Source organism: Mastigoproctus giganteus, chromosome 10 (genome assembly GCF_048544385.1).
Source record: "Mastigoproctus giganteus isolate SK-2022 chromosome 10, ASM4854438v1, whole genome shotgun sequence".
Lineage (NCBI taxonomy): Eukaryota > Metazoa > Arthropoda > Arachnida > Uropygi > Thelyphonidae > Mastigoproctus > Mastigoproctus giganteus.
The window spans coordinates 161,996,687-162,023,083 of record NC_143584.1 but is presented as its reverse complement, the minus strand read 5'-3'; the positions used below and the strand labels follow the sequence as shown (position 1 = coordinate 162,023,083).

At 35.8% G+C, this 26,397-nt stretch overlaps 1 protein-coding gene across 1 annotated transcript in view; it reads left to right on the top strand.

Annotated features, from left to right (window-relative positions):
* Positions 1-25,436, top strand: part of LOC150079435 (uncharacterized) — a 171,794-nt gene extending 146,358 nt beyond the window's left edge. The window contains exons 10-13 of the mRNA XM_090382327.1: positions 5,019-5,181; positions 10,829-10,964; positions 16,793-16,909; positions 24,557-25,436. Coding sequence (XP_090238453.1) covers positions 5,019-5,181; positions 10,829-10,964; positions 16,793-16,909; positions 24,557-25,144 — 1,004 coding nt within the window. The 3' untranslated portion in view covers positions 25,145-25,436. The remainder of the gene's footprint in view (positions 1-5,018; positions 5,182-10,828; positions 10,965-16,792; positions 16,910-24,556) is intronic.
* Positions 25,437-26,397: the final 961 nt, after the last annotated feature.

Genomic DNA, 26,397 nt, shown 5'->3' with positions numbered 1-26,397 from the left:
TAAGATAACAATGCTTCTTCAAAATGTAAGATATATTGGAAACAAACTAATGACTCTTTCAACCATCATATTTTCTCATGAAAAACACAGAACTGTAATTTTCATTAAAAAGAAATTAGTTCATTCTTGAAAATAATTATCCTTTTTTATCTTTTTTGAGGCTCCACACATCATAGTTAAGTTTCACCTCACCTCACCTTACCTTCATTGACATTATTGGTATGTATATTCCTTCATATCCGAAGACTGAAATGTGTGCTGAATTTACTCTTCCATTTCTATGCATGTGGAAACCTCCCACAACTTTCGTTGGCTATTTATCCATTTTTATCAAGGTGGACAGAGTTTAACAAACTAAAAGGGTCTGCAGTTGTGCACGTTATCAACCTCAAAATCAACAACTCAAGAATCTACTGCAAATCTAAAAACCCTCTACTATCAAACTTTGAGTTCAGAAATGCATGTTTAACTAAAACCTTTATCCATGCTTGATTTTCATGATAATAACCTTCCTGTTTGTCTTCTGAACTCAGTTCATGTGTCAAAGGAATTGGTTAAAATAAAAAGTTATCAAATGTACAGCCAGGATTGATAACGTTTCCCTTTTTATGCTCAGCATTACCAGTGTCTGCCTTTTTGATATTCATACACAGTACTATAATTTTGCTACTTCAAACTTTTTCCCAGATCCATGAGCAAGCCATAAATATTTTTCCTGTCACAACCTAGAAAACAAAGATATTTGGTTTATGTAATTTTCTATGTTTATTTTGTTATCAAAATGAATGCTACTTTCTGCCTGTCCTTTCTAAACGGTTTTTCTTGCCCACCTTTATCATACCCATTGGTATGATAAAGGTGGATAGACTTGGTAGGTCTGCCACAAACTTCTTAATTATGAATGCATTAAAATGTTGGCCAAGTAGACATTGTCTACCTAATATCATTTCAGCGTATGATGCTGTATACTCCAAGTTGTGCATTTTGCTTCTTAAATCCTTTTACTTACTTTCAGGAAGTCTAATTGTCTTTCTTGGGAAATTCTTTACTATAGGTTATTAATGATTCCTATGGTACAGATAGATCTATAGTGGTTTTAGTTTGCTTCCACAAGTTGGTGGTACTCTTTTGTCCACACACTTTTCAGCAGTCCTTCAACCATAAATTCATAAAAATGTTTTCACTTATGCAAATTATTTCTTTCTTTCTTTCTTTTTTTTTTTTTTTTTTATTTTGGACTTGCCTTTATCTGTCTGTTGCTCTCAAACGTTTCTTTGCAACAATTTAAGTGAATTCTCAGAATATCTAACCATTCAAAATCAAAACATCTATAAATTACTTATAAATGGATTCTTTCCTGGTTAAAATCTCCCTGGATCATGTAGACATCCCTTTCATTACTTCACATAAGAACCTTGGAGTTATCAATAATAAAAGAATTGTTTTCGCAGGACTGCAGGGCGCCTCCGTAGCCAGGTGGGAAGGAGCTGCAAGGTGTAGCACACACTTCTTGATTAGACCTGGGTTCGAGCCGTCACCCCCATATACGTTGGATGCGGAAAGGTCGGGGAATGACCACCGCATATCCCAGACCAATGTGGCCTTAGTTGCTAATGCTCCTAAAAACCAAATAACTAACAAACAATAACAGGACTGCATCCACCTTCAGGGCTGTACTTACACTTCTCGGAGCCCAAGGGCTAAGCTCTTGCAGGGCCCCCTTTAAAGATACTAGAGGTCAAAAAAACCTTGCATATATAAATAAGATCAGAAAAAAAAAAAACAATTATTTTTACCGATCTGTTTAAACACAAACATTGTAATACTGCAAAATATAAAGAAGAGTACAAAGAAGGAAACATCAGAGTGCCCTAATCACCCCCTTACGTCTAAAATTGACTACGTTTAATGGTGACCTTGTTCATTCTCACAGCAGTATGATGACTATACACAGTCTGCCAATTAAATGAGACAAAATTAAAAAAAAAAAAAAAAAAAAAGAATATAACAATGCCAAAGTCTGGAAACGGTTATATATTTTCAAAGTAATGTCCTTTCAGCACCCTCTTAATTTTCAAGAACAAAATAGTCCTGGTGCCAAATCGGGCGAGTAGGAAGCATGCATGCTTGATGGTTGTGATTGCTTTTTCTGACAAAAACTACTTCACGTTGAGGGTTGTGTGTGTTGGTGCATTGTGGAACAGCAGCCAGCTGGTTGTGTTGAACAAGTTGCATATTACTCGACACGCATACTCATACAGGCGTTGCATGACACCTGAGCAGTAGTGGCCGTTGACTGTAATGCCCTGATGGACAATTCCTTGTGAATGATTCTTTAGATGTCAAAGAAAACGGTCAGCATTGTCTTGGGTCCAATCTTCTGCCTGGGTGAGCTTGGCGATCAGCACTCCATGCTTTGTCTTTTCATCTCAGAGTCATATAGGAAGCACCAACTTTCATCTTCAACAGATTCGAGGAAATTGCGACAATGGTCGATTCTTTTTTGCGTTTGCTCCGGGTTCAGGCTGTGTGACACAAATCATGAACAAATCTTTCATTTCCACCCTAAATCATTTTATGAAATGTTGTGAACCATTTCTTTATTAATGTTCAGTCTTCATTCACAAGATTATGGATTCAACATTTCCTTCAGTTCAAATGGAAACCAGCCATCCCAGTCTGACGTAGTCCTCGATCGACCCATGTCTGTCACTGAAACACACACATACAGAATACACTCATCTCCATAAACCTTTTTTGGGTATTTGAATGCTTCCTCCGTACTTTTACCCAACTTAAAGTTTAATTGCTGAATGTACCAGCTTCAATTTTCTGACAGCACACCACTAGCTTCTTGTTAGCCATGGCTTGAACTACTGAAGCAGTATTCACATGCATGTGTTCTACTGAAAGAGCACATTGTAGTAATTTGAGTGGGAAACTTTTTTAATGTAGTATTCACTGTGCAGGCAGGAAAAATCAATCCCATTATTTAATTGTCAGATTGTGTTGAGTGTCATCTTAAGACAAATAAATAGTAGTGAATTCAGTGAAATGCAAAATGTATGCCAGCTGAAATACAAATGTGTGCTAGTCAAAGTAAAGATAATTATGAAGTAGAATCTTTTCTTATAATTAAAAGATATATGACCATTATCCAGTAAAAAAAATTCTTAATGAGAAAGGAACTCTTCAAGTTATAAAACCATGCAGGACTGGCCCTGAAGTTAGATACAGTCAATCCTCGTATAGCACGATAGTTGTGTTCCTAGAAACCCCCGTGTAATATGAACAACAGGCCCTGTGGGAAAAATAGGGTTAGGTGCCGACCACCCAAGATTGAACACACATTTGTAACCAAAACATTACCAAACACAATAAATAATCATAATAAAATATTGCTAATGCTTTTGCTTCTATCGTAAGCAAACTTTTTTTTTTTTTTTTTTTTTTTTCCAAACAGATGACAGCCGTTCCATCTCTTCCAATTCTTTGTCACATTAGATCAAGAGTCCATTTTTCTGAAATTGATCTTTGGCTGCTGTGCATTTGTAGAGTTCTTATTTGTTCTCTTGGCCAGTGCTTTACTAGTTTATGGCCTAAATTGTGAACTTTGCTTTCATAAAAGACAGTACAGTAGTATTGTCTCTTTTCTTATCAAGACTTGGATATTGTCCCATTTCTCGAAAGTTGAAAAACCATTTCGGGTGCCCCCTTTTTTTTTTTTTTTTTTTCTTTTTTTTTTTTTTTTTTGTTTCTGGATGTAAAGAAATGTGTACTTCCAATACAAATAATATCACATATTTCTTGATAAGGTATAATATAGACGTCATTAGTAATCTATTGTCTACAGAATTAGTATTTCTTAGTCTTTGATCTTTTTTTTTTTTTTTTTTTTAATATTAAGAAATTCCTTAATATTAAAGAGGGATGCATTCTTGTTGAAGCCTCTACTTCGGTAATGATATTTCTCCCTCTCTGTCCTTAAGGGAGAATTATTTAACAGCGATGACTATTGACTTTTTGTGAGAGGAATCCATAATGAATATTTATATAGATATAAATTGCCTTTGTTACCTCTTAGTTAACATTCTGTTTTTACTTCTAAATAAAAATTCAAAAAAGCTAAGGTCGTTGTTGAATTTATCTTCTACAATATATTGTAGCCTCTCGTGCACACTTTTTAACCCCTCCAAATTGGATTTAATTTGGGCAGGTTTTGCGATCAAAAGAACATTGTCAAAGAAGTGACCATATTTTAATTGGGATGGAGGGAAGGGAGCCGGTACAATTTGTCTTTCTGTTCCTAGCAGGTAAAACTCAGCTATATATGCAGATACTGCTTATAGGGACCCCAGAGACCTGTCAGTAAAATTTAGCTTAGTAGGTAAAGTAATTAGCTTCTAAAGAGATATTCAATGTGCAAGTTATATCATTAGTTTTGAACAGGCAGAAAATGTACTGTCTTTAGCTTTAGATAATGATGCTTTATCAAAATAATGCTTATCCTCAGAAAGCTAGAGCTTTCTGAGGATAAGCATTATTTATGGAACAGAACTGTGAGTCAAAGAGGTCTGCCTATCTGTACCTTGTACACTGCTGTTAATTTTTTTCATTATAATCCTGCTTGTAAATGTTTTCATATTTAACTATTTCCTTATCTGTTAAGTTAGGTCTTTTGCTAATGATGTCATTAATTTTCTACCTGGATGGATATATGAAACCTGTATAGGGGCAATGCTCTAGTTTAGTCCCTTATTTAAAGCTATTCTCATCTCCATTTTGGTTAGGTTAAGGACTGGAACCTAATGTATGCTATGAGGGTGTTTTTTTTTAATATCATAATAACTGGTTATGTGCATTCGATCTCACAAATGCATGAAGCTTTGATCGTAGTGTTGATTGGTTGGTATATGACTGTCTCAAGAACAATCTTTAAAAATTTGAAATTTGCAAAATTGATAGCCCTAACTTTGCTATAACTAAATATATAATTCTTCAAATAAATTCCTTTACAGCTCCAGCACTTCCACCAGGAAAATCAAAATCTATGGATAAATTAGATCCTTATTCAAAACGTCCTAGAGACTATGATGATTATTCTGATGATGAATATGATTACTATTCTCGAAAAAAAAGAGCAGGAGAGTATGGAAGAGGATCAGACTATGGCTTTGGAAGGTGGGTTTAAAATCTTAATTTTTTGAGACAGAAAATCATCTGTACCAAACACTTTATTTAAATCTTATAAATTATAAATATTTAATTTTAATAATAAACATTTCAGGGTAGTGTCCTCTAATGTTTCAATAGCTACTGCATTGCTTTTATGTGTTTGTAATTGGATATGAATTTCAAGTATACAGTATTTGGTTTCTTTGAAGTAGGCACATTTGGTCTCTCTTTTTTTTTTTTGGCACTAATCTCCCAATGACGACTTGTAATTCCGGTTCTTGTTCCTTATTTAAATCTGAATTTACAAGGAAATATTGAAGAGGTTGTGGCCTCAAAGAAATAATGACAATAAACTTATGAATTTATTTTTGTTTTGTTATTCAGCCTTTGTATATACAAATACAAGTAATCCTCGTGTAATGGAAAACAGTATTATTTGGGACTAAGAACCAATGCAAAAAGGGGGGGTTGTTCCAAAAGATAACAAAAATGCACGTTTTTTTTTTTTTTTTATTATTATTATTATTATTATTATTATAATAGTAGTAAGTTAAAAGTAATAACTGAACAAACGTCTTACCTTAGAAACTGTGATACATTATATGTCAGATAATGTATGTTCATTTAATTTTCTTCCTCTTCATCACTGCTAAGCACAATCTGTTCTGTAGCATCTAGATTTCATGTACCTTCTGGTCTCTTTAAAAGTCACAATCTGCATGCTTCGGTCACAATTTTTTTATGGTCTCAAACAAGCACGTGTTCAGTATCACAGAACCTAACCCAAGGATCTTCCAACGAAATACAGTGGACCCCCACTTAGATATAAAGCACAAATTTAACTTTATTACCTTACCAATTAACAAAGTTAAATGATACATGAAAATCGAAAGAATATTTTCCAGTTAGCAAAATAAAAATAAATTTACACTTACATACTAACTAATTGATATTTCTGTTCACTGATATATATATTTTTTTTTGGATGTAAAATTTAAAACAGTAAAAATGAGATAAGCGATTAATAAAAAAAGAACACAGCATGCACAAGTTGCAACAAACTCGATACACACAAGTGAGATATGGAATAATGAATTTCTGAAACTTTATCTATGTTTTTTTTATGATTAAATAATTCGTGGAAGGGGAAACACATTTCACCATAATAATGTGAAAACACACAGAATTCCAGCTATTGGTACTATAGTAAATGCAAGAAGGTCAAGTTTACTACAAGAATTGATTACACTAACAGAAAAGACCAGTAAACCAGGAACTGCAAATTGTTTTTATTGTTTTATGATGGTGACTTCAAGAAATATGCTTTAGAAAAATATCACGAAGGCGATAACGACTAGCTAGTTAACAGCAGGGATTCAAAAAAGGAATGGAAATGTTGAAAACTACATATAACATAATAACAGGGTTTTCTCAAACCGTGTTAGAGCAAAACTGTATTATATAAGTACCATGTTATGCGGGGATTGCAGCAGTTCTCAAATCGTGTTGTAGAAGTACTGCGTTATATGGGGGTTGCCTGTACAAAAATACGGATTTATTTTTATTTACAGATGATGGGCATCATACTGTCTTAAGATATCCTCAGAAGAAGGCTTTAATGCCAGATGAAATCTTGCATACTGTGGGTACACCTGTTCCATCATATGTGCCCTGGTGAAAAAAATGCACACCACGAAATGTTTTTCCACTACAAGGGTCATTGGGTAATTGCCAAGAAAAGACTGCAGTGAATGATATGGTGATTACAGACCTGCAATTTTTAGTCTGTGAAATAGTTGTTGTTATTTGGTTTTTAGGAGCATTAGCAATTAAGGCCATATTGCTCGAGGGATATGCGGTGGTCATTCCCCAACCTTTCCGCATCCTCCGTATTTGGTGGTCACGAGCTGGAACCCCAGTCTAATCAAGAAGCGTGTGCTACGCGCTGCTGCTCCTGGCTACGGAGGCGCCCCTATGAAAAAGTGCACCAGTGAGCATCTCAGATGAATGGATATGAAATATTCTAACAAAGAAATTGGGTTTATTAAAGGTTCAGCAAGATGGGATCCACAACCTTGTACATATGGCATGATTAGTGTGGATTGAGCCAGAATTATTATCACATTACAAAGCAGATCCAGATTTTTTTTTTTTTTTTTTTTGCAAGATTTTAACTGTGAACCTCATAAAGGGAAAATAATGAAATGAAAGAGGAAAGATTTTGGGCACACCGATCAGATTTGGGGGGGGGGGCATTCATCTGCCTCTGTAGAACCACAAAAGTCATGTTTCTATGTTTGAACTACTGAAAGGCAGTGAAGCATTCACTGGTGACCATTATAGCCAAATTTTAATTATGAACAGCTCTCTCATGTTGAGCATATAAGGGGATATTTATATATACACACACCGATGAGCCAAACATTATAACCACCTACCTAATATGATGTTGGTCCTCCACGTGCAGCCAAAAAAAAGCTCGTACCCAGAGAGGCATGGGTGCTACAAGATTTCTAAATGTCTTGTGGTATCTGGTACCAACACGTAACTAGCAGATCCTTTAACTCCTGTAAAGTCCATGGTTGAGACACCACAGATCAGAGTTTCTGTTCTGACACAAACCACAGATGCTAGATGAGATTGATGTCTGGGGAATTTGGAGGTCAGGGCAATACCTGGAAGTCTTCCTCACGTTCCGCGAACCAGTCTTGAACAATACAGGCGGTGTGGCATGGCGCATTCATCTGCCTCTGTAGAACCACAAAAGGTCATGTTCTATGGTTGAACTACTGAAAGGCAGTGAAGCATTCACTGGTGACCATGAGAGCCAAATTTTAATTATGAACAGCTCTCTCATATTGAGCATATAAGGGGATATATATATATATACACACCGATGAGCCAAACATTATGACCACCTACCTAATGCAATGTTGGTCCTCCACGTGGAGCCAAAAAAAAGCTCGTACCCGGAGAGGCATGGGTGCTACAAGATTTCTAAATGTGTCTGGCGGTATCTGGCACCAACATGTAACTAGCAGATCCTTTAACTCCTGTAAAGTCCCTGGTTGAGATGCCGCAGATCAGAGTTTCTGTTCTAACACAAACCACAGATGCTAGATGAGATTGATATCTGGGGAATTTGGATGTCAGGGCAATACTTGGAAGTCTTCCTCATGTTCCGCGAACCAGTCTTGAACAATACAGGCGGTGTGGCATGGTGCATTATCCTGCTGAAAGATAGCACTGCCAGAGGAGAAGACCATTGCTGTGAAAGGGTGTACCTGGTCAGCAATGATGTTTAGGTAGGTGGTAGACATCAGAATGCCCAGCACATGGATGACTGGACTCAGGGTGTCCCAGCAGAACATTGTCCAAAGCATGACACTGCTGCCACCGGCTTGTTTTAATCCCACGGTGCATCCAGGTGCCATCACTTCCCCAGGTAAACAATGCACACGTACCCAGCCATCCACATGGTACAACAGGAAACATGCTTCATCGGACCAGGCGACCTTCTTCCAATCACTCGAGGTCCAATTCCAATTCAACGTGCCCATTGTAGGCACTGTTGCTAAGGCGCCTCCGTAGCCAGGTGGGAAGGAGCAGCAGTGCATAGCACACGCTTCTTGATTAGACCGGGGTTCGAGCCCGTCGCCACCAAATATGAAGGATGCGGAAAGGTCAGGGAATGACCACCGCATATCCCGGAGCAATATGGCCTTAGTTGCTAATGCTCCTAAAAACCAAACAACAACAACAGCACTGTTGCTAGTGAACCGTGGTTAGCATTGGCACTCGGAGCAGCCCCATTTTCAGCAGGGTTTGATGTACTGTGTGTTGTGACATATTACTCCCATCTCCAACATTGATGAGCCATGGTCGTCCAATACCTCGCCAGTGGTTCATGGGTTCCCCCCTCCTCGGACCACTTTTGGTAGGTACTAACCACAGCTGAACGTGAGCACCCAACCAGCCGTGCCATTTTGGATTTTGGCCTTTGTCAAACTCGCTTAAGTCTGCTACCTTTCCCATCTGAAGAACAAGAGTAACATTGATTAACGGAGCTCAGTATCAGGTGTTTTTTATACCGCGTCCCGACCGGCACATGCTCTGTAGTTCACCTGCAGTTGCTTCAAATTGCATAATGACCCACTGGTCATAGTGTTTTGGCTCATCTGTGTGTATATATACTGGAACTCTACGTGATTCGGAATTTCCCTAAATGCTTATGCAGCACTCGCAACTATGCTTGCTGAATTTGATTAAAGCAAAAAAGAAATGTTCAATGAAGATGTAAATTGGATTACTTATTCAATTTTTTTTTTATCTCGTGTAGGAAAAATTACAAAAGTGCAATTTCAAAATTATAAAATTACAAAAAAAGGGAGGGGACAGGCATAACATCAGCAAGTTTTACCTTTCAAGCATTGTTGCCAGAATCACAGAGTAGTAAAATATCTTCTTACTCTGTGACCAGAATCAACATCTCCAGCTGATAAATACACCGCTGCAGAGGACTGTGGAAATTTAGAAGGGGGTTTTTTCCAAAACATCACAAAATTTCTCTGCTGCAGCAGAATCAGCACTGACAACTTCATTGCGTACTTTAATGTTGTGTAAAACCAGCACAATGCTTGAACCTGTTAAACCATTCACTGCTTGTCACGAACCTGACTTGTGGTTCACCGTACTTATCCTTAATATCTTCAAAATGTGAAATTGTATTTGCTGTGATGACAAATCTCACATACATTATTTTGTTTGGTTGAATGTGTTTGGGTGTGGAGATTGCCTGGGTGATACACTCCTTTTGGTGTGTATCATCTCGACCATGAAATTTCATGACAGCGGTCTGCTGGTTTATGGGTGTTTCACCTGGTTCAGGCTTTGTTTGTAGTATTGCTTGAAACCATGAAATCCTTGACCTTGTATGTGTTTGAGCAATTATACATTACTTGCATGGTAACAGTACTACAGAAACTTGCCCTTCTAGTATCAGCACGGCACAGCACTCAGTATCATATGATGAGGTTGGTTGCCCAATGACCATTGTAGTGGGCAAACTTACAATTCCTGGTGTGCATTTTCACCAGGGCACATATGGGACTGGTTTTTGGGCAGTGACATCAAAGTCAGACTGCTCAGAGGCTTGCTCAGAGGCTGGACCTTGGTTCTGAATTGAATGCCTGTTCAGTAAATTGGAGTGCCAGATTAAGCATCAGAAAAAACCTGATTTGGCATTTGCTTTACAGAAGAAATGGTGGGTTGCAGTCAACACCTATGGGATTTTGTTGAGGATTATGCAAATTCTCATAGCTGTTGGCTCTCACATGGGACAGGTGTGGCCCACTGTATATTAGGTCTTTGCATTAAAAGTCCTTTTCGCAGCTTTCTGTTTGTGTCCAAATACTTTTGTTCATACAGTGCATTATCTATGAATATCAACACTTTATGCCATATTCTTAGGGATATGCATTTCATTTTTAAGACTATATATAGAGCCAGTAAAATCTTTTAATAATGTACAGTAAAGTTTTCTATTGAACTCTTAGCTAGAATGTATTATTTTTTAATAAAAATGTTATTATATGTTATGATAGGTTATATTATATATCTTAAGTTTTGTTACCTTATCTCCACCTTTTTATAGAGATGGACCACCAGCACCGCCACCACCCATTGATATGTGGCCCCAGCCTGATCCTATGATGATGCCCATAACATACCCTCTCCCCAATTTGAAAAACATGTCAACACCTGATAAAATACAAGTCCTTGAACAAGTGGTAGGTTTAATTGACAATTGTGGGTTTCTGTTTTATCTATATATAGAGTGGGCCTCTATCAGTTTCATGCCTGTATTACATTATTGATACTATTACTAAATATATATGTACATGATGCTATTTATGACATTTAAATGAATTGTTCAGATTGTTTTCTTCTTGATAAATGCTGTGCTGGCATTTATCACGAAGAAATGATAAATGCAGTGCTGGCATAAGGCCCACTCTGTGTGTTTTGGATCCCTGTTCCCAAATCTGTGAGATTTGGGGACAGGGATCATTGAATAAGGTTATCTTGGATAAAACTCCGTAGGATTTCTAATTTATAAGTTACCACTTGATTTAATATGGTTAATATAATGTAATTAATATATATAGTTGTAATGATGTAGCTTCTGAAATAAGCAAATTTGAGTCATCTGGTTTGTTGTATCACCAGGCAAAATTGTTAGGAAGACAGGGAATGTATTCTGTATGAAAGGCAGATGGTATAGAACCAGAGTGTGTCTACTGGGAGCAAAAATTGCTTCCATAACAAAAAAAAAACAATTGATCGACTTATCGTAGGGCCCCACTTGTATGCGGGTTATGTTCCAGACCCCCCACTGAAAGGAAAAAATCGCCGAAAAGTGAAACAGCTTTTTTTCACTTGCAAATGCATATAAAAGCCTAATAACGTGTTTACACTATCATATGCTGTGAACAGACTGAATCACCGACGATAAAATGGCACCTGATGCCCTATTGGACTTGGCTGCTGAGTGCATCATGCCGAAAAAGCAGAACGCCAAAAAGCAGCGCCATACTGTATAATGGGACTAGTGGATGCATGGTGATACATTGGGGACTAATGATGTAACACATTCTCTGCCACTTATATCTGGAAGAGTCCTTTCTGTGTGTCTTTAGTGTAACATAATATTTTTTCTAGATTTTGATTCAATATTCTTCAGTTGGATTATTTCTCTGGGGCACTGGAACAAGTAGGCACTCCTTTTTTTTAGTAAATGGAAAGGATATCATCTGTGAAGAATCATCACCCCAAGTAACCCTCGCATCTGTTGGTTGTAGTGTTCTAACATCAACAGATGTATTTGAAAAAGATTTAGAATCTGCATCAGTTAACTAGAATTCTATTTCAGTATCAAATGACGTATTATAAAGAGCTGATTCCATGTCATCAGCTTAAACATACTGTTCATCTCTGTTCATTCTCAGTCCTAATATCCCAGGCTGTTAATCCATTATAACAACCATTTAAGGTAAAATTTTATCAATAGACACAGACTAAGGATGATGTCTTGTTTTTCACACAAACTAAAGAATTAAAATTCAGCAAGCTTCTTGTGGAAAATACTAAAACTAGATAAAAGAACTTCAACATAAGCAAAGAACGTATGAATTTTAAACTCTACAGCTTTTATAACACTCTCTAGAGTGCTATGAAAGCTGTATTGACAAAATCCCAGAAACTAAGCAAAATCCCAGCTGTAATGCATATAGCCCATGATTCAGGCAGTGTGCTGATATCAAGCAGTTGTTCATTTCACATGCTTTTCCTTTTACAGTGCTTGTTTATTGATGGCAATTGAATGGAAGCGTAAAGGCTTCCAGTTCTTTGTGACTCGAGTTTGCATTCCAGCAGTGAATGTGTTAAAAACTTGTGATGTTTGTGAAATATATGGTTATTGGAAAATCGTCATGGGATAGAATAAAATGCCCTTATGTCTGCAGTCTACCCATACATGAGTGGGAATTTTTTTGATGAAAGCCTTATGGATTAACTCTAGGCTTGGGGGACTGTGCAAGACTTTTAGGGTGAAAATTTTATCAGCAAGGTTACTTTTAATTGGTATACAGAATTTTGTAAAGATGGTATTCACTTAAACAGAGGAAGTGCGAAAGTTTTTGCTAATGCCATTGAGGATAATTTGAAGGTTCGGGGGGAACTGCTAGTTCAATGGATTAAGGAAGTCGGCTCAAGTCACTGGCATGGGAGGAAAAATTAACTGACAATTGTGGGTTTCTGTTTTACCTATATATAGAGTGGGCCATATATCAGTTTCATTCCCGTATTACTTTATTGTTACTATTACTAAATACATATGTACATGATGCTGTTTATGACATTTAAATGAATCGTTGGAGAAACATTTAATAGAAGCAAAATCTTTCAGCAATTGAAGATCAAATGAAAAAACACTTAAGCGGTACGTCATAATTGCCAAAAGCAGTAAAGTAAAACACTTAATTGTATATATACAGTACTGCCAGGAGTATGGTAAATGAATTTGAGCTTTTGATCAGGTCAAATAATGCTGATGAAGTTGGACTTATCGAGATGTGATGCTACCCAAAATTATGAGATAAAGGATTTCATTTCAGTGAATACTGTATGTTAGTGAGAAATAGGGGAGGACAGAGGGAAGGAGGAGGAGCAAAGCTTCTGATCATAAGCTCCTGGCAGTAACAAAAATCTTTCCCGAGTCAGATTAAGATAATGTGCATATTGAGTCAGTGTAGTGTGAAATGACTTGCAGTAACTGGATGATGATAGTAGGAGTATGTTAGTGCACCAAACAATGCTGAGGATTATGAAAAAAATCTCTTTATGCAAATTAAAAGGCCTAGCAAGTATGACTTTCTCAAAGGACCACATAGACCAATATGTGGACAAGAAATATGCTATATAATAACAGTTTTTTGAATAAAATGCACAATTGCTTCTTATTCTTGCATGTTCAAGAATGTACATGGGGCACTAATATCTTAGAATTAGTTTTAAGAAGTTTAGCTGCTTAAAAACTTCGCAGTGGGGGAAGCAGTAGCAGGTAGTGATTACCATATCATAATGGATTGTATTGAAAGAAGCTTGTGTGACCAAAGATAAAAGCAAGAGCTTCCATTTCAAGAGAGGAGACTAATGGAATGAAATATTTCTTGGGTTCAATTAACTATTGGATACAAATATGCTATGGGAAATATTCAGGGTTTATCCTTGAAGTCCTAAACATTCATACCAGTGGTTAAATTCCATCCACATAAGATATCAGAATGGATGACAGGTGAGGTTAAAAATTTGAATGAGCATTATAAGAGTATGTAACAAAGCCATTCAGTAGGTCCCTTAATTGGTTTCAGAGGAAGGTCCATAGAAAGCCTAGCAGGAATAGCAGAAGAATTAAACAGATACATCCCATCAATATTTACAGTCAAAAGCAAGCTCTAAACTCTAGAATATTAAAGTAATAGACAGCTGTAAAAAATAAAATTATATAATGATCTTAGAGAAGTACTTGTTAGAAAAGCTATTGTGGTTAAAGGAAGGCAGGGCTCCAGGGTAAGATGGTATTTAGTCGGTTGTAATTGAAAAGGCTGTATATGAATGAATGTAGAAATCACTGGAAATATTAATCAGATTATCATTGAACTCCTGGATGATTCCTTTAAACTGGAGAAATGCTTACATCTTCCCAATTTGCAAAGGTGGTGGCAGAGTGGAGTTAGGCAGCTATAATTTGTAGTTAAGATGTGATCCAGGAACATCTCAGCAAGAAAATGGTATCTTGAATAGATTCCTTCGTTGGTTTATTGAGAGAAAAAATTCCAGTCCTTGCTTTTTCGTGGTGTAACCTGTTAGTGGGAATCAGATGTGTGGCTATTGAACAAACAAGGAAGGGCTGCCAATAAGCCATCTAAATTTGGATAAATTATAAGCTAAACTTTGTAACCTTGGCAGAATTAAAAAAAAATAAAGGCTTAGATGTCTCCTGAGTCAGCAAGATCCCTGCTGTGCTGTTGGAAAACCATGAAATGCAGTGCTGGTTTTGTTATAATGGTGGTCAAAAGGAGTATGATCAGCATAAGAAACATTATTAAATGACAAAGAAATGGAATTAGCACAAACACAATATTTCATTATTGAAATGTTTGTAATTAAAAGTATAATTGACATATAATAACATTATGTAAAACAGCCAGTCCTTAAACAAATAGTTGAATATACAAGGATATGTAGAGGATTTAAGATTGGAAAGGACCATCATCTTATATTGCACAATTTAAAAACAACAATTGCTACCAGAAATGGTATAAAATAACTGTTAAAATGGACAAAAATCAGAGTTCTCGGGTTTGCCAACTATTAAATACAGAAACCTCCTTAAATTGCAAAGAAGTATGCAAGATGGAAGTATGGAAATTGCAAAGAAGTATGCAAGCAGAAAGTTTGTAAAGACAGGAAACTCAGAATTCTCTGATCGACCCATCAAGTTAGCAAATTTTTATACACTGTGCTGCCACTTTATTAGGTACACCTACCTAGTAGTGTGTTGGGCCTTCAAAACAGCCTGAATTTGTCTAGGCATGGGTTGAACAAGATGCTGAAAGCATGCAGGAATGGGGTACCATGTAGACGTGACGGAGGTGTAGGCCTGCAGCGAACAGCCATTTCCAGCTCATCCCAAAGATGTTCAATAGGATCAAGATCCGATCCGAGGACTGAGCAGGCCACTGCAGCAAAGAAAAGTCATTGTCATGTTCCTGGAACCATTCCATAGTGATTCAGGCTTTGTGCACCAACGCATTATCTGCTGGAAGTAACCATCTGACTGAGGATAAACTGTCAACATGAACAGATGCACTTGGTCAGCAACAATGTTTAGGTACGATGTGGCATTCAGACGTGAATCTATGGGTATCAATGGACCCAACGTGTGCCAGGAAAACATTCCCCACACCATAACACTGCCCCCACCACCTTACACAGTAATCATCAGATATGACAGGTCCATGGATTCATGTTTTTGTCACCAAATTCTGAGCCTTCCATCAACATGATGCACCAGGAACTTCGACTCGTCAGACCAAGCAACTGTTTTCCAATCCTCAGTAGTCCAGTGCTGGTGTTGCTGTGCCCACAGGAGGCATGCTCTCTTGTTCTTCATTGATAACAAAGGTACACAATGTGGCTGTCGGCTGTTGCAGCCCATTCGCGACAAAGTGCGACTAGCTGTCCGTTGCAATATTTTGTTCTGCGCACCAAGGTTGTATTCTGACATGATGCGTGACATTCTGCTTGCTTGCACAATTCTAGCCATCCTCCTCTGACCTCTCTCATCAACAAGTGATTTTCTTCCACAGGAGTGCTGTTGAGAGGATGTTTTCTGTTCATTGCACTATTCTCGATGCACCCTTGAAAGCCGACCGGGCTAGCCGAGTGGGTAAAGTACCTGCCCGGCAACCCAAAGGTCACGGGTTCGATTCCCGCCTCGGGCTTGGATCAAAGTACTGCAAAAACCTTGGGAGGTGCAATATGGCCACAGAAGCCGATGCGCCAACAACTACCAAATCAAAAAAAAAAAAAAAAAAAAAACTGTGGTGCATGAAAATTTCAGGAGAACTGCTGTTTCAGAGATGCTTTGTCCAGCACGTCTTGCACCTACTACCATGCCACATTCGAAGTCCATTAGATCACTCCTTTTCCCCATTCTTGCTACGGTTTGTGCGCTTAACTGATAATAGAATGGTTGTCCTGCTGCATTTATATCCACAACTGTGGTCGCGTGACTTGAAACGTGGGACAAACCATTTGTGTACACAGCAGGGGTTGTATCTAATACAGTGGCAGCACAGTGTATATCATAAGTAAAAGTAAAGGAGAATAAAAATTCTGTTTATACCCTGGCAACTTACAACCATAGATCAGAGAAATGTAACTAGCCATTTGTCAGGGATATTATCATTGAACATAAAGGAGATAATTAATTGCAGTTAGTGAATCATGCTGTTATAAATACATAAAATTTTATTGATAATATTTCTTTCAGTCAAATTTCATAATATCATCAGAACACGAAGCACAAGCAGTAACCAAGATAATAAATGCACTTACTAAGTGCTTGTTACAGTTCAAAATCCAAAGTCTTCCAACCCAAATGCAAGATGTAAGTATTAGTTTTTTTATCCTTCTTATCCAATTTTATGTGAATATTTAATTAAAAATTACTGCAGGATAATAATTATGTCACTTTCTATTTTGATACTACTGTGAGTAAGATAAGAGTTTGTGCTGTATCAAACTACATAAAAACAGGAAAATATAATGAAAGTAATGACAAACTCTGAAACTTTATTCGGAACCGTAATGGCAACACATTAAATATTCTACAGCAGGTCTGGCCAACCCAACTCATTCTGTGGGCCACCTTGACGAACTACAAATTTTCTGTGGGCCACCTTGACGAACTACAAATTTTCTGCAGGCCACACATAAAATAAAACAATCTTTTAAAAACAAAAAAATGAAATGCCTTAAAAATTAATTTATTCATTAGTTTTTATTATATATCTACATCGATGAGAAATTTGCTTTTCTTTGCAATCACTCAAATTTTTTTAAAATCTACTTCAATGTCAATATTGGTAGTTGCACACCCTAATTGGTGTGTTATTGAAGCTCGAGATTTACTTCTAATACACTTCGTTTTTGAAAAGAAAACTTCACAAACGTATGTGGATTCAAAGGTGCTCACAGTTTTTTTTTTTTTTTTTTTTTTTGCAAAAAATCTTAATTTGGGATACTTTTCAGCTGTCACACATTGTAAAATATGTTGGTTTTTGATGTTGTGGCGTGAATGTGTTTTAATTCATTGTTACACTGTAAATCAATTACTTACACTGCAGAGTTTCCGGTTCGAAGAAGGGAATGAGTGATAGGGATTCGAAAAGTAAAGATAGTCTAGTATTATATTTCTTGTTATTTATAGTATTTAATGCAGCTAGTGATTTCCCACTGATGTAGTCAGTATATAAAAAATCATCTGTCGGGCTGCAAAAAAATAATGTGGCAGGCCGCAGGTTAGCCAGGCCTGTTCTACAGGAATACACAACACATTTACCTCATTGACAACATATGAGTCATCAAGTTCCTGCTACCATACCACTGAAGGTATGTCTACATCTTGAAGACAGTCAGAAAGTATATTTAATGTGTTGCAATACAATGTTTGTCCATTGATGGAGAAAATTTGGGCTTTGGAAAACACTAGAGTTTATCATTACTTTTATTTCATCAATTCTATGCAGTTTTTTAACTTAAATTATGCAGTTAAATTCAAGTACCAGCTTAATTTCATACTGTATAGACATGAAAGAGACTGTTAATGTTGTGCAACAACAGGTCATCCAAATATTTCATGGCCACAGCAATTAATGAAACATTTCCATTCAGTACCTTTCTGCTTACACACAGGAACCATATGTCAGTTTACCAAGAAAAGATGCAATTTACTGAGAAGTAAATTAATAAAAACCGCCTGAAAAAATTATTTAAACATCAATAAAGTAATGTTTGCATGAAATTGGCTAGAGGGGTAAACTAGAAATTTTCTTGATAAACTGATGTAACCCTGATATGTATGGGGAAGGGAGAGCAAATTTTTTGAGTTAACATAAATGCTGGTTGATCAGAAACTAAAATTGTGCCAGTTTCAAATTCTTATTTACTGTGTTATTATTTTTCGACTTGTCTACATAAAAAGATCTGAAATAAGGTAAGCTGTAATTTAAAAATCATAATATATCTCTGCATTTTGTGGGTTTTTTTTTTTTTTTTTTTTTTCCCCTTTGAGAACACATTGATACCTCTAATATCATTTACATAAATGGCATCACTAAAAGAATAATCTGTCATTTCTTTCAAACCCAAAGCACTGTTATGATGCTGTTTCAAGGCTGCTGATTAGTCGCTGTACAGTTAATCCCCAACTTAAGTAAACCCAAGTTACATAACTTCAGACTATTTTTTTTTTTTTTTTTTTTTTTGATTATAAAATTTAAAACAGTAAAAAAAATAATAATAAATAAAATAAGCAGTCAGTAATGATGAACATTATGGCATACACAAGTGAGATACGGAGTAACAAGTTTTTGGAGCTTGAAAAGTAGGAATTATTATTATTATTATTATTATTATTGGTGGGTTTTTTTGCGGATTATAGGGTCTTCCCCCCCCCCATTCGCCACTTTGTCGTCCTGTGGTGTGGTGAAAAGTACGAATGAAGAGATTCTGAAAATTTGTTTTTTATATGACTGAAGATTTCAGTGAAGGGAACACACATTTCACCATATAAGGTAAAAACCCGCAGAATGCCAGTTATCAGTATTACCACAAACGCAATAAGACAAGAGTTTACTACCCATTTATTATAGATTGCACTAACAGAAAAGCCCAGTAAACCGGAAACTGCAGATTGTTTTTATTATTTTATGGTAGTGACCTCCAGAAATGTGCTTCAGTAAAATGTGAACACACATGAGCTGATAATAGTGTGTTTCCGCCTTAAACCTGTGAAGTTCCTTACCGAAAGTTTTGTTTTGACCATTATCATGGTGCCAACTAGGAATAAGTGACAACGGTACTGGTAAATGTACCAAGAAAAGGAAAGCGACCAATTTGGATCAGAAAATTAAAACGATAAGGATTTGGTCAAACATTAACAAGTATCGCACAGAATTTAGGTTTGTCAGTGTCAAAAGTGAACACAATAATAAAGGACAAAGACAGAATATGAGAAGCGGTGAAGGGGTCAGCACCAATGAAGTCAACTATAATAAGGCTACAAAATACATATCAGTTTTTACATTACAATAACATGCGCTTTTTCTCGTGCTACCCCAGCTACTTCACCGCTGTCTACAGATAAAATTTTTAATTGAACTAATTAAAAGTATATAACTATTTTTCTCTATATATAACTAATGAATTGGAAATTTTTTTAATCCTATTAAACACAGGAATGAAAAGAAGATTCTGAAAATTTATTTACGTTTTTTTTATATGACAAGATTTCAGTGAAGAGGACACACATTTCGCCATAATATTGTAAAAACCGCAGAATTCAGCAGTCAGTATTATCAAAAATGCAATATGATCAAGTTTATGACCCGTTTATTATAGTTTAAAGTAATAACATAAATTTACATTCTAGTAAATAATTCATCCTTCAATAACTTAGCTTAATTAATATATGCCTTTTTTGAATATTAGAGAGTCTCTCAGCCAGTGATGCATTTTCCCAATGAATTAGGTCATAAGTTTACCAACATGACGACTTTTTGATTAGTAGTTACATGAATACTTTTGGCAATGGCATGTCTTGGTCTTGCATTTCAAAAAAGGAAAAAGGCTCTTGAAGGAAAAATATGTAATGCATAAAATTTCCCAAGCAGCTATTTCAAAGATTACCTTTCCATCACAGTGTGTGATGCACCATCAACATCTCTGGCAAGTTTTCTTTTCTTTAGAATTTTAGTCAAGTTTGTATTACTCTTATTGTTCTAACCAGTAGTCAACAAATTCGTTCCAGATCTGTTACAATTCTGAAGTATCTCTAGCAACATTATTGTCGTTGCTCCTCGACTATTTAGTTCTGATTACCCCGATTGTCCCTGGTAAAATATATATATATATATATATATATATATTTTTTTTTTTTTTTTTTTTTTACCCTTAAAAACAATCATAATATAAAAAGTAGCAGAATAATGAAAACACATTCAAGTTGACGTGAAAACACCGAATTGCAAAGCAGAATAAAGCGTGCAGAACAGACTTGCTATTTACTGCCACAGTACATTTGCACCTCTGGCTTTAGAGCATTCAGAAATTTTTGCTGTAGGAAGCATGAATTAAGAGCTAAAGGGATTACAGTTCAGCCATTGAGTAATACTGAGAAGTCACTCAGCTGCTTTCTGTGTGTGTCCATAGCCAGTGAGCAAATTAAGGCTTGTTAACCACAAGGACAATAAGTAAGAAAACCACCTGCATCACACATGAAACTGCCCTAAAAAATAGTGCCGATGATGTTCATTTGTATCTCAGATTTCGTTCGAGTAATAAGGTCTCTACACCTACAGTTTTGAAAAGGTAATTTTAACAACAGATTTTCTAGCTTTTATATACAGTAAAACCCCCCATATCCTCTGGGATACGTTCCAAGACCTACCGTGGATGGCTGAAACTGCGAACATAAGTGAACACCTGCTGACCCCATATATAACATGATTTTCTTGTACATACATTCATACATACATATAATAAAGTTTAATTGATAAATTAAACACACAATAAGACATTAACAACATTGAATAAAATTTCAGACTGTCAATTTACCGGGGTTGGATTAACCAGGACACTTCAAGACTCCAAATTTAAAAAATCACAAAATTCAAGTAATAACTATAATGGGTATAAACAGATGTTTTGCAAGTCGTAAATAAGCGACAAGAACTGGCATTATAAGTCCTCATTGGGAGATTAGTGTACCTATTATCTTGCAACCCCTGCTGTCTTCACACCTACCGCTCAAAACAAAAAAAAAAAAAGAGAGAGAGACCAAAAGTGCATTGCATTGATTGTTGTGTTCCATCGCACTGCAAAAGGACAAATTTTATTTCGTTATTTATGTCTGTTTTTTTTTTTTTTTTTGTTTTTATGTTTTTTTTGTTTAGAAATCGCAAAAACGATGGGCAAACAGAAGAGTTGTGCTTTCAAATTAAACAAAAACTTTCCACAGGTAACTGAATCAGCAGATACGGGGCACAACTGTACACAATAACTAATTTTTTTAAAAAAAGGTCCAACCACTTTAATTTATCCTGCGACCCCTCTTGGGGTTGTGCACCACTGCTCTAGGTGACTGGCATAGACTATTTTTACTGCTTGTTTGGATTCCATGACTAGTTGAACAAAAGGAAAAGTCAGTGCCATTTATTACTTTAGTAATGTGAATGTAACTATATTCTTGAGATGAAATGGAATATGTTTAATATGTGATTGGCAAGCCTGGGAACTTTAGCCACTCAAGAACACACCCAACGAAGAAACATCAGAGCTGGAACTGTTTACCAAAGATGAATTGAATGACCTTGTTAGAGGTCATTTGGATCCTGTACAAATATAAAACCAAACTTGCCACCCCAAAAACAGAAATACTTGGTTGAGAACATTAGAGTTCCACTATCAAAAAAGAACCTAAGTAGTTGCAACTTCTTTTATGCTAAGCAGTCTGCTCTCCTCCTGCCACGATCTCTGTGGAGATTTTAGGAGGAATTTTTAATGATCAGTACTGTAAAGTGTGAGAGAAAATCTCTGCCGGTCTCAGATCAAAGAGCATCTACAGAATGAATGCTTTGAAAAATTCCTCTATCTATTAAAAGTAAATGGCTTTGTTGAAACATTTTGGGTGACTACAAGTCTCCTGCATACAAAGATGGAGAAATAGGATATTGCTGAAGCATACAAAGATGGAGAAATAGGATATTGCTGAAACTTCATTTTGACATTTACATTTAGATCTGGTTTATTTCTTGGAATGCATGTTAACAGACTACTTTCAGATACATGAGTACCATGACATTCCAGACAAAGTGCACTAATGGAAATCATCTGCACAACATTTTTAAATTGTAAATATCTTTTTTACAATAACGTATTGTATTATTTTAATTATATATAAAAAGCATGTTGGGTTTAAAGTATAAAAGCAAATGTAACCTGTCTCATTTTGTAATGAAATGTCTTAACTTGTACTGATATTATCAGCAGTCATATGAACACTGTGCTTAAAAAAAACAAGAACTTATTTGAAATCAGCATGCAAAACTGGGTTAGAAAACTGTTTACATCTTTGATGGTTTGAGGAAGTGGTTCAATTTTGTTGATCATTATAATTTTCCCTGCCACAGAAGTTCTGATTCCCTTAATGAACACTTATCTAATGTGGACATGGGCCTTGGACACTTCTCATGGCCTCAGCAGTTTAAAACTTTGCATTAAAAATTTTATTTCTTGAAATTTTATTGATCACTATTCAGTAACATTGATGTATAAAATTATATACGGCGAGGCCTCGCATAACGCAAGTTTGATTAACGCGTTTTTCAGTTACCGCTATTTGAAAAAATTATACCACTTTTCACTTTACACGATCAAATTTCCAGTTAGTGCACTTTTTTTTTTTTTTTTTTTTTTGTGATAGTTGAAAAGGATTTGAATCTCACGTCAGACGGGCAATAAACAAACGTTTGCCTGCTGCCCGCCCGCCTCAGTGTGTTCCATCAACCATCGTAAGAAGACATGTAGCTTGTTTGTTTCCCACTAATAAAGTCAATGCAGACTTGCATATAAAAATTCTGATTAAATGAGCCAGATGAAAATGTTACCGCGGCGGAATAACAGTAAAAGAACTAGATGAAATCTTTGGTATCACAGAGAACCTCAAACAAAAGCAAGTTTGGGGTTCTCTGCAATATTTATTTCGCCAGGGCCCAGAGAAAGATTGTTGTCGGCTATCGGAAATTGATTGATGTAAAGATAAAGTCAACACTGTTCAAATGAATCTGTTCAGTTATTTCCATAACAAATTGTTTCTTCATTGTGTATTTTATGTCAGAGGTTCCCAAACTTTCTCGGTTCGTGGTGCCCTTAGTGTTTCTGTAATTTTTTCCTGGCGCACCTAGTCCAAAAGAAATACCTAACAGTTCCATTTATTAAGTAGTTAGGTCCAGACAACTTAATAAGAAATGTTCAAAAACTATGAACTAACTCGAGCTAGTAGTTCGCACGGTGTCCGACAGATGTCGAGTATCGCTGTGTTTCCCTCAAAAATTTTAAATATTCCACGGCTCACATTTAGGGAACCACTGTTTTATGCAATAAACATTTAATTCCATAATTATTTTCATTATCTTTTACATGGTATACAGTTAAAAAGTTATTTAAAGGATATTTTTAAAATTTTTTATGGAGATTCCTGAAGGTCAAGGACCAATTATAATTTTTCCTATTGATTATTATATTTGATTAACGCGTTTCCGTTTTGTGCAATGTGCTCGCGGGACGAATTAATTGTGTTAATTGAGGCTAGCCTGTATATGAATTTTAAACAATTTGACTTATTTTACATAATTTTTTGTTTATCCTATTTTTGCTATACGATGGAAAGTTGCTTTCAGGCAGTGTTTTCCAACTATGCATTTGCATTGTTCAAAGTTTAAACAAACAGCACAATAGTGGGGCAAAAAAAATCACATCTCAAAATTATAGCAATTTGATTACATATCTTTTTTTGAAAAGAGGTGTTTTGCAAAAAAAAAAAAAAAAACAGTGGAACCTGGCTATATAAACATTCCCTGAATGAATACCAAGAACACAAATATTGTTATTGAAGACAAACAAATGGAATTTCTTCTTACTTAATGTGCTTGCAAACAATCTAAAAAACTCTTAGGAGCGTGCTTAATGAATGAGCTATAACAGTCTGAAGCTTTATGTAAATACAGCAGGACTAGAGTTCTGTATGCTCCACTATTTTACAGTATTTATTTTTGGTAGGACAATAAACAAATAATTCTTTCTGCACAGTTTTATTTTACTGAACTCTAGTTTTGACAATTATTTATGATATCTTGTACAGAAAAAATCATTTGTTTCTGATTGATGGCAGAAATTTCAATATTTAAAATTTTAGCATTAAATTATTTAGTATAATTTTTATACAGGTTTAAAAATCTTTATTTTATTTATATAGCTGTTAACCAAGGCTCTTATTGGAGGTGATACAAAAGGTCTTGATACCTTTTTGAATGCATCTGGAAACATCAATTTAGAAGCTATGCTGAGTGGCTTACCAGCAATGTTTAATCCTGCTTTGAACAGAGGAAACCTACGAGGTGGTGATACATCCAGTTGGTCTAGTAATTACAATAATTCATCTGGGGGTTATAACTCTTCAGGATATTCAGCTGGATATGGTAGGGGAGGTAACATGAAAGGAGGAAATATGGGTAGAGGTATGGGTGTGACACAAGGCAGAGGAGGTGGTGCTCCCGGTATGGGAAGAGGTGGAATGGGAAGGGGAGGAGGGGGAGGAGGAGGTGGTGGTGGTGGTGCTGGAATGGGTATGGGAATGGGAGGACCTGGAATGAGTACTTGGTCCACTCCTTCTTCAAATAGAACAAAGGGGCTACCTTCTGGTGGTGCTGGTGGCACTAGTACTGCTAGTGGTGCTGGCAGTAATCCATTTTATGAAAGAAGAGATAGTACACAGAGGTCAACATCAGGTTGGCAAAGTCCATATGCACCTCAAGGTTATTATGGCACAGGAGTTGGATTTTAAAAATCCAAAAAAAAAATTTAAAGAATTCATCTGGCTATATATTAGACTATCATCTTAAATGTGTCTTGTGGATAGTAAGTGTAAGTTAAATTGCCAAGCAACAAGAAGTCACTACATCTAGATTACTGTGATTAAGTTCCAGTTATAAATATTTTCATCCTCTGGCATTCATTCCAAATTTTGGCACATCAAATTCCTTGCTTTCGGAAATGACTAATTGTTTATATGCATGTTGTCAGTGGTTTTACTGATGTTTTCTGTACTGTAAATGTCAATAAATGGTTTTAAAAGATTTTTTGCTTGTTCTTCAAGACTTCTAGTTAGAAAAAAAAACTAAGGAATAACTTCGATGTAAAAAAATTAATCTTATTTTTTATGTATTCTAGCAGAACCAGTTAAAAACTTGCATTCATCCTTAAGCCTTTTCTAGAAATAGAAAGTGAACATGATAAAACAGACAGTGAGTGTAAAAAGAAACAAACAAACAAAAAAAATAAATAACAATGAATGATCATTGGTTTATTGACATTAAAAAAATTGTCTGGATTTTGTTATTCTATATATATATAAAAAACATTTGATTTAAGCTGTATAATTTGGACCATATTCATACTGCATCTTTTTTAATATATATTGATATAGGGATCGCATTATATATTGTACAAGCATTGTTTGGGTTTGCTCTGTTTTATATTGTCTCGTTTCTCCTCAACGTAGGTAAACATATCTTGATCACATATAAGATGTAACTCAAATAAGACAAGAAATCTTTATAAAAAGTAATTTAAATATTTTTATTTCATTGGAATAGCAAGTAATTTGAGTTTAGTAGATATATTCAAAGGATAACACATGCCACATTTATTTATAACATTTTTCTTTTCTTTTAAAATTAAGTTAGTTTTGTTTGTGTTTCTCTTTATGCCACCATAACTTCATGTGCTTGCACTTCAACCTGTTTTCAACACCTTTGATTTAAACTTTTAAATGTGTTTAGGATGTGTTACCTTTATTAAAACATCCGTGCAAGTGTAAATGCTGCAACTACTTCTGAGCATCACAAAGCTTCTGCGGTAACTAGCTGATTCCTTTATGCCCTTGCATTTTGTTCTTTGAAGTCGAGGCTTCTTCAGAGTTTGTGGAATGGGACTAATTTGCATAATGGAATTCATATCACAAAATATCTAGTTATCCAGGTGAGCTGCACAATCCTGAAACAGCACCTGCTCTAATTTTAATCTTTTACAAAGCAC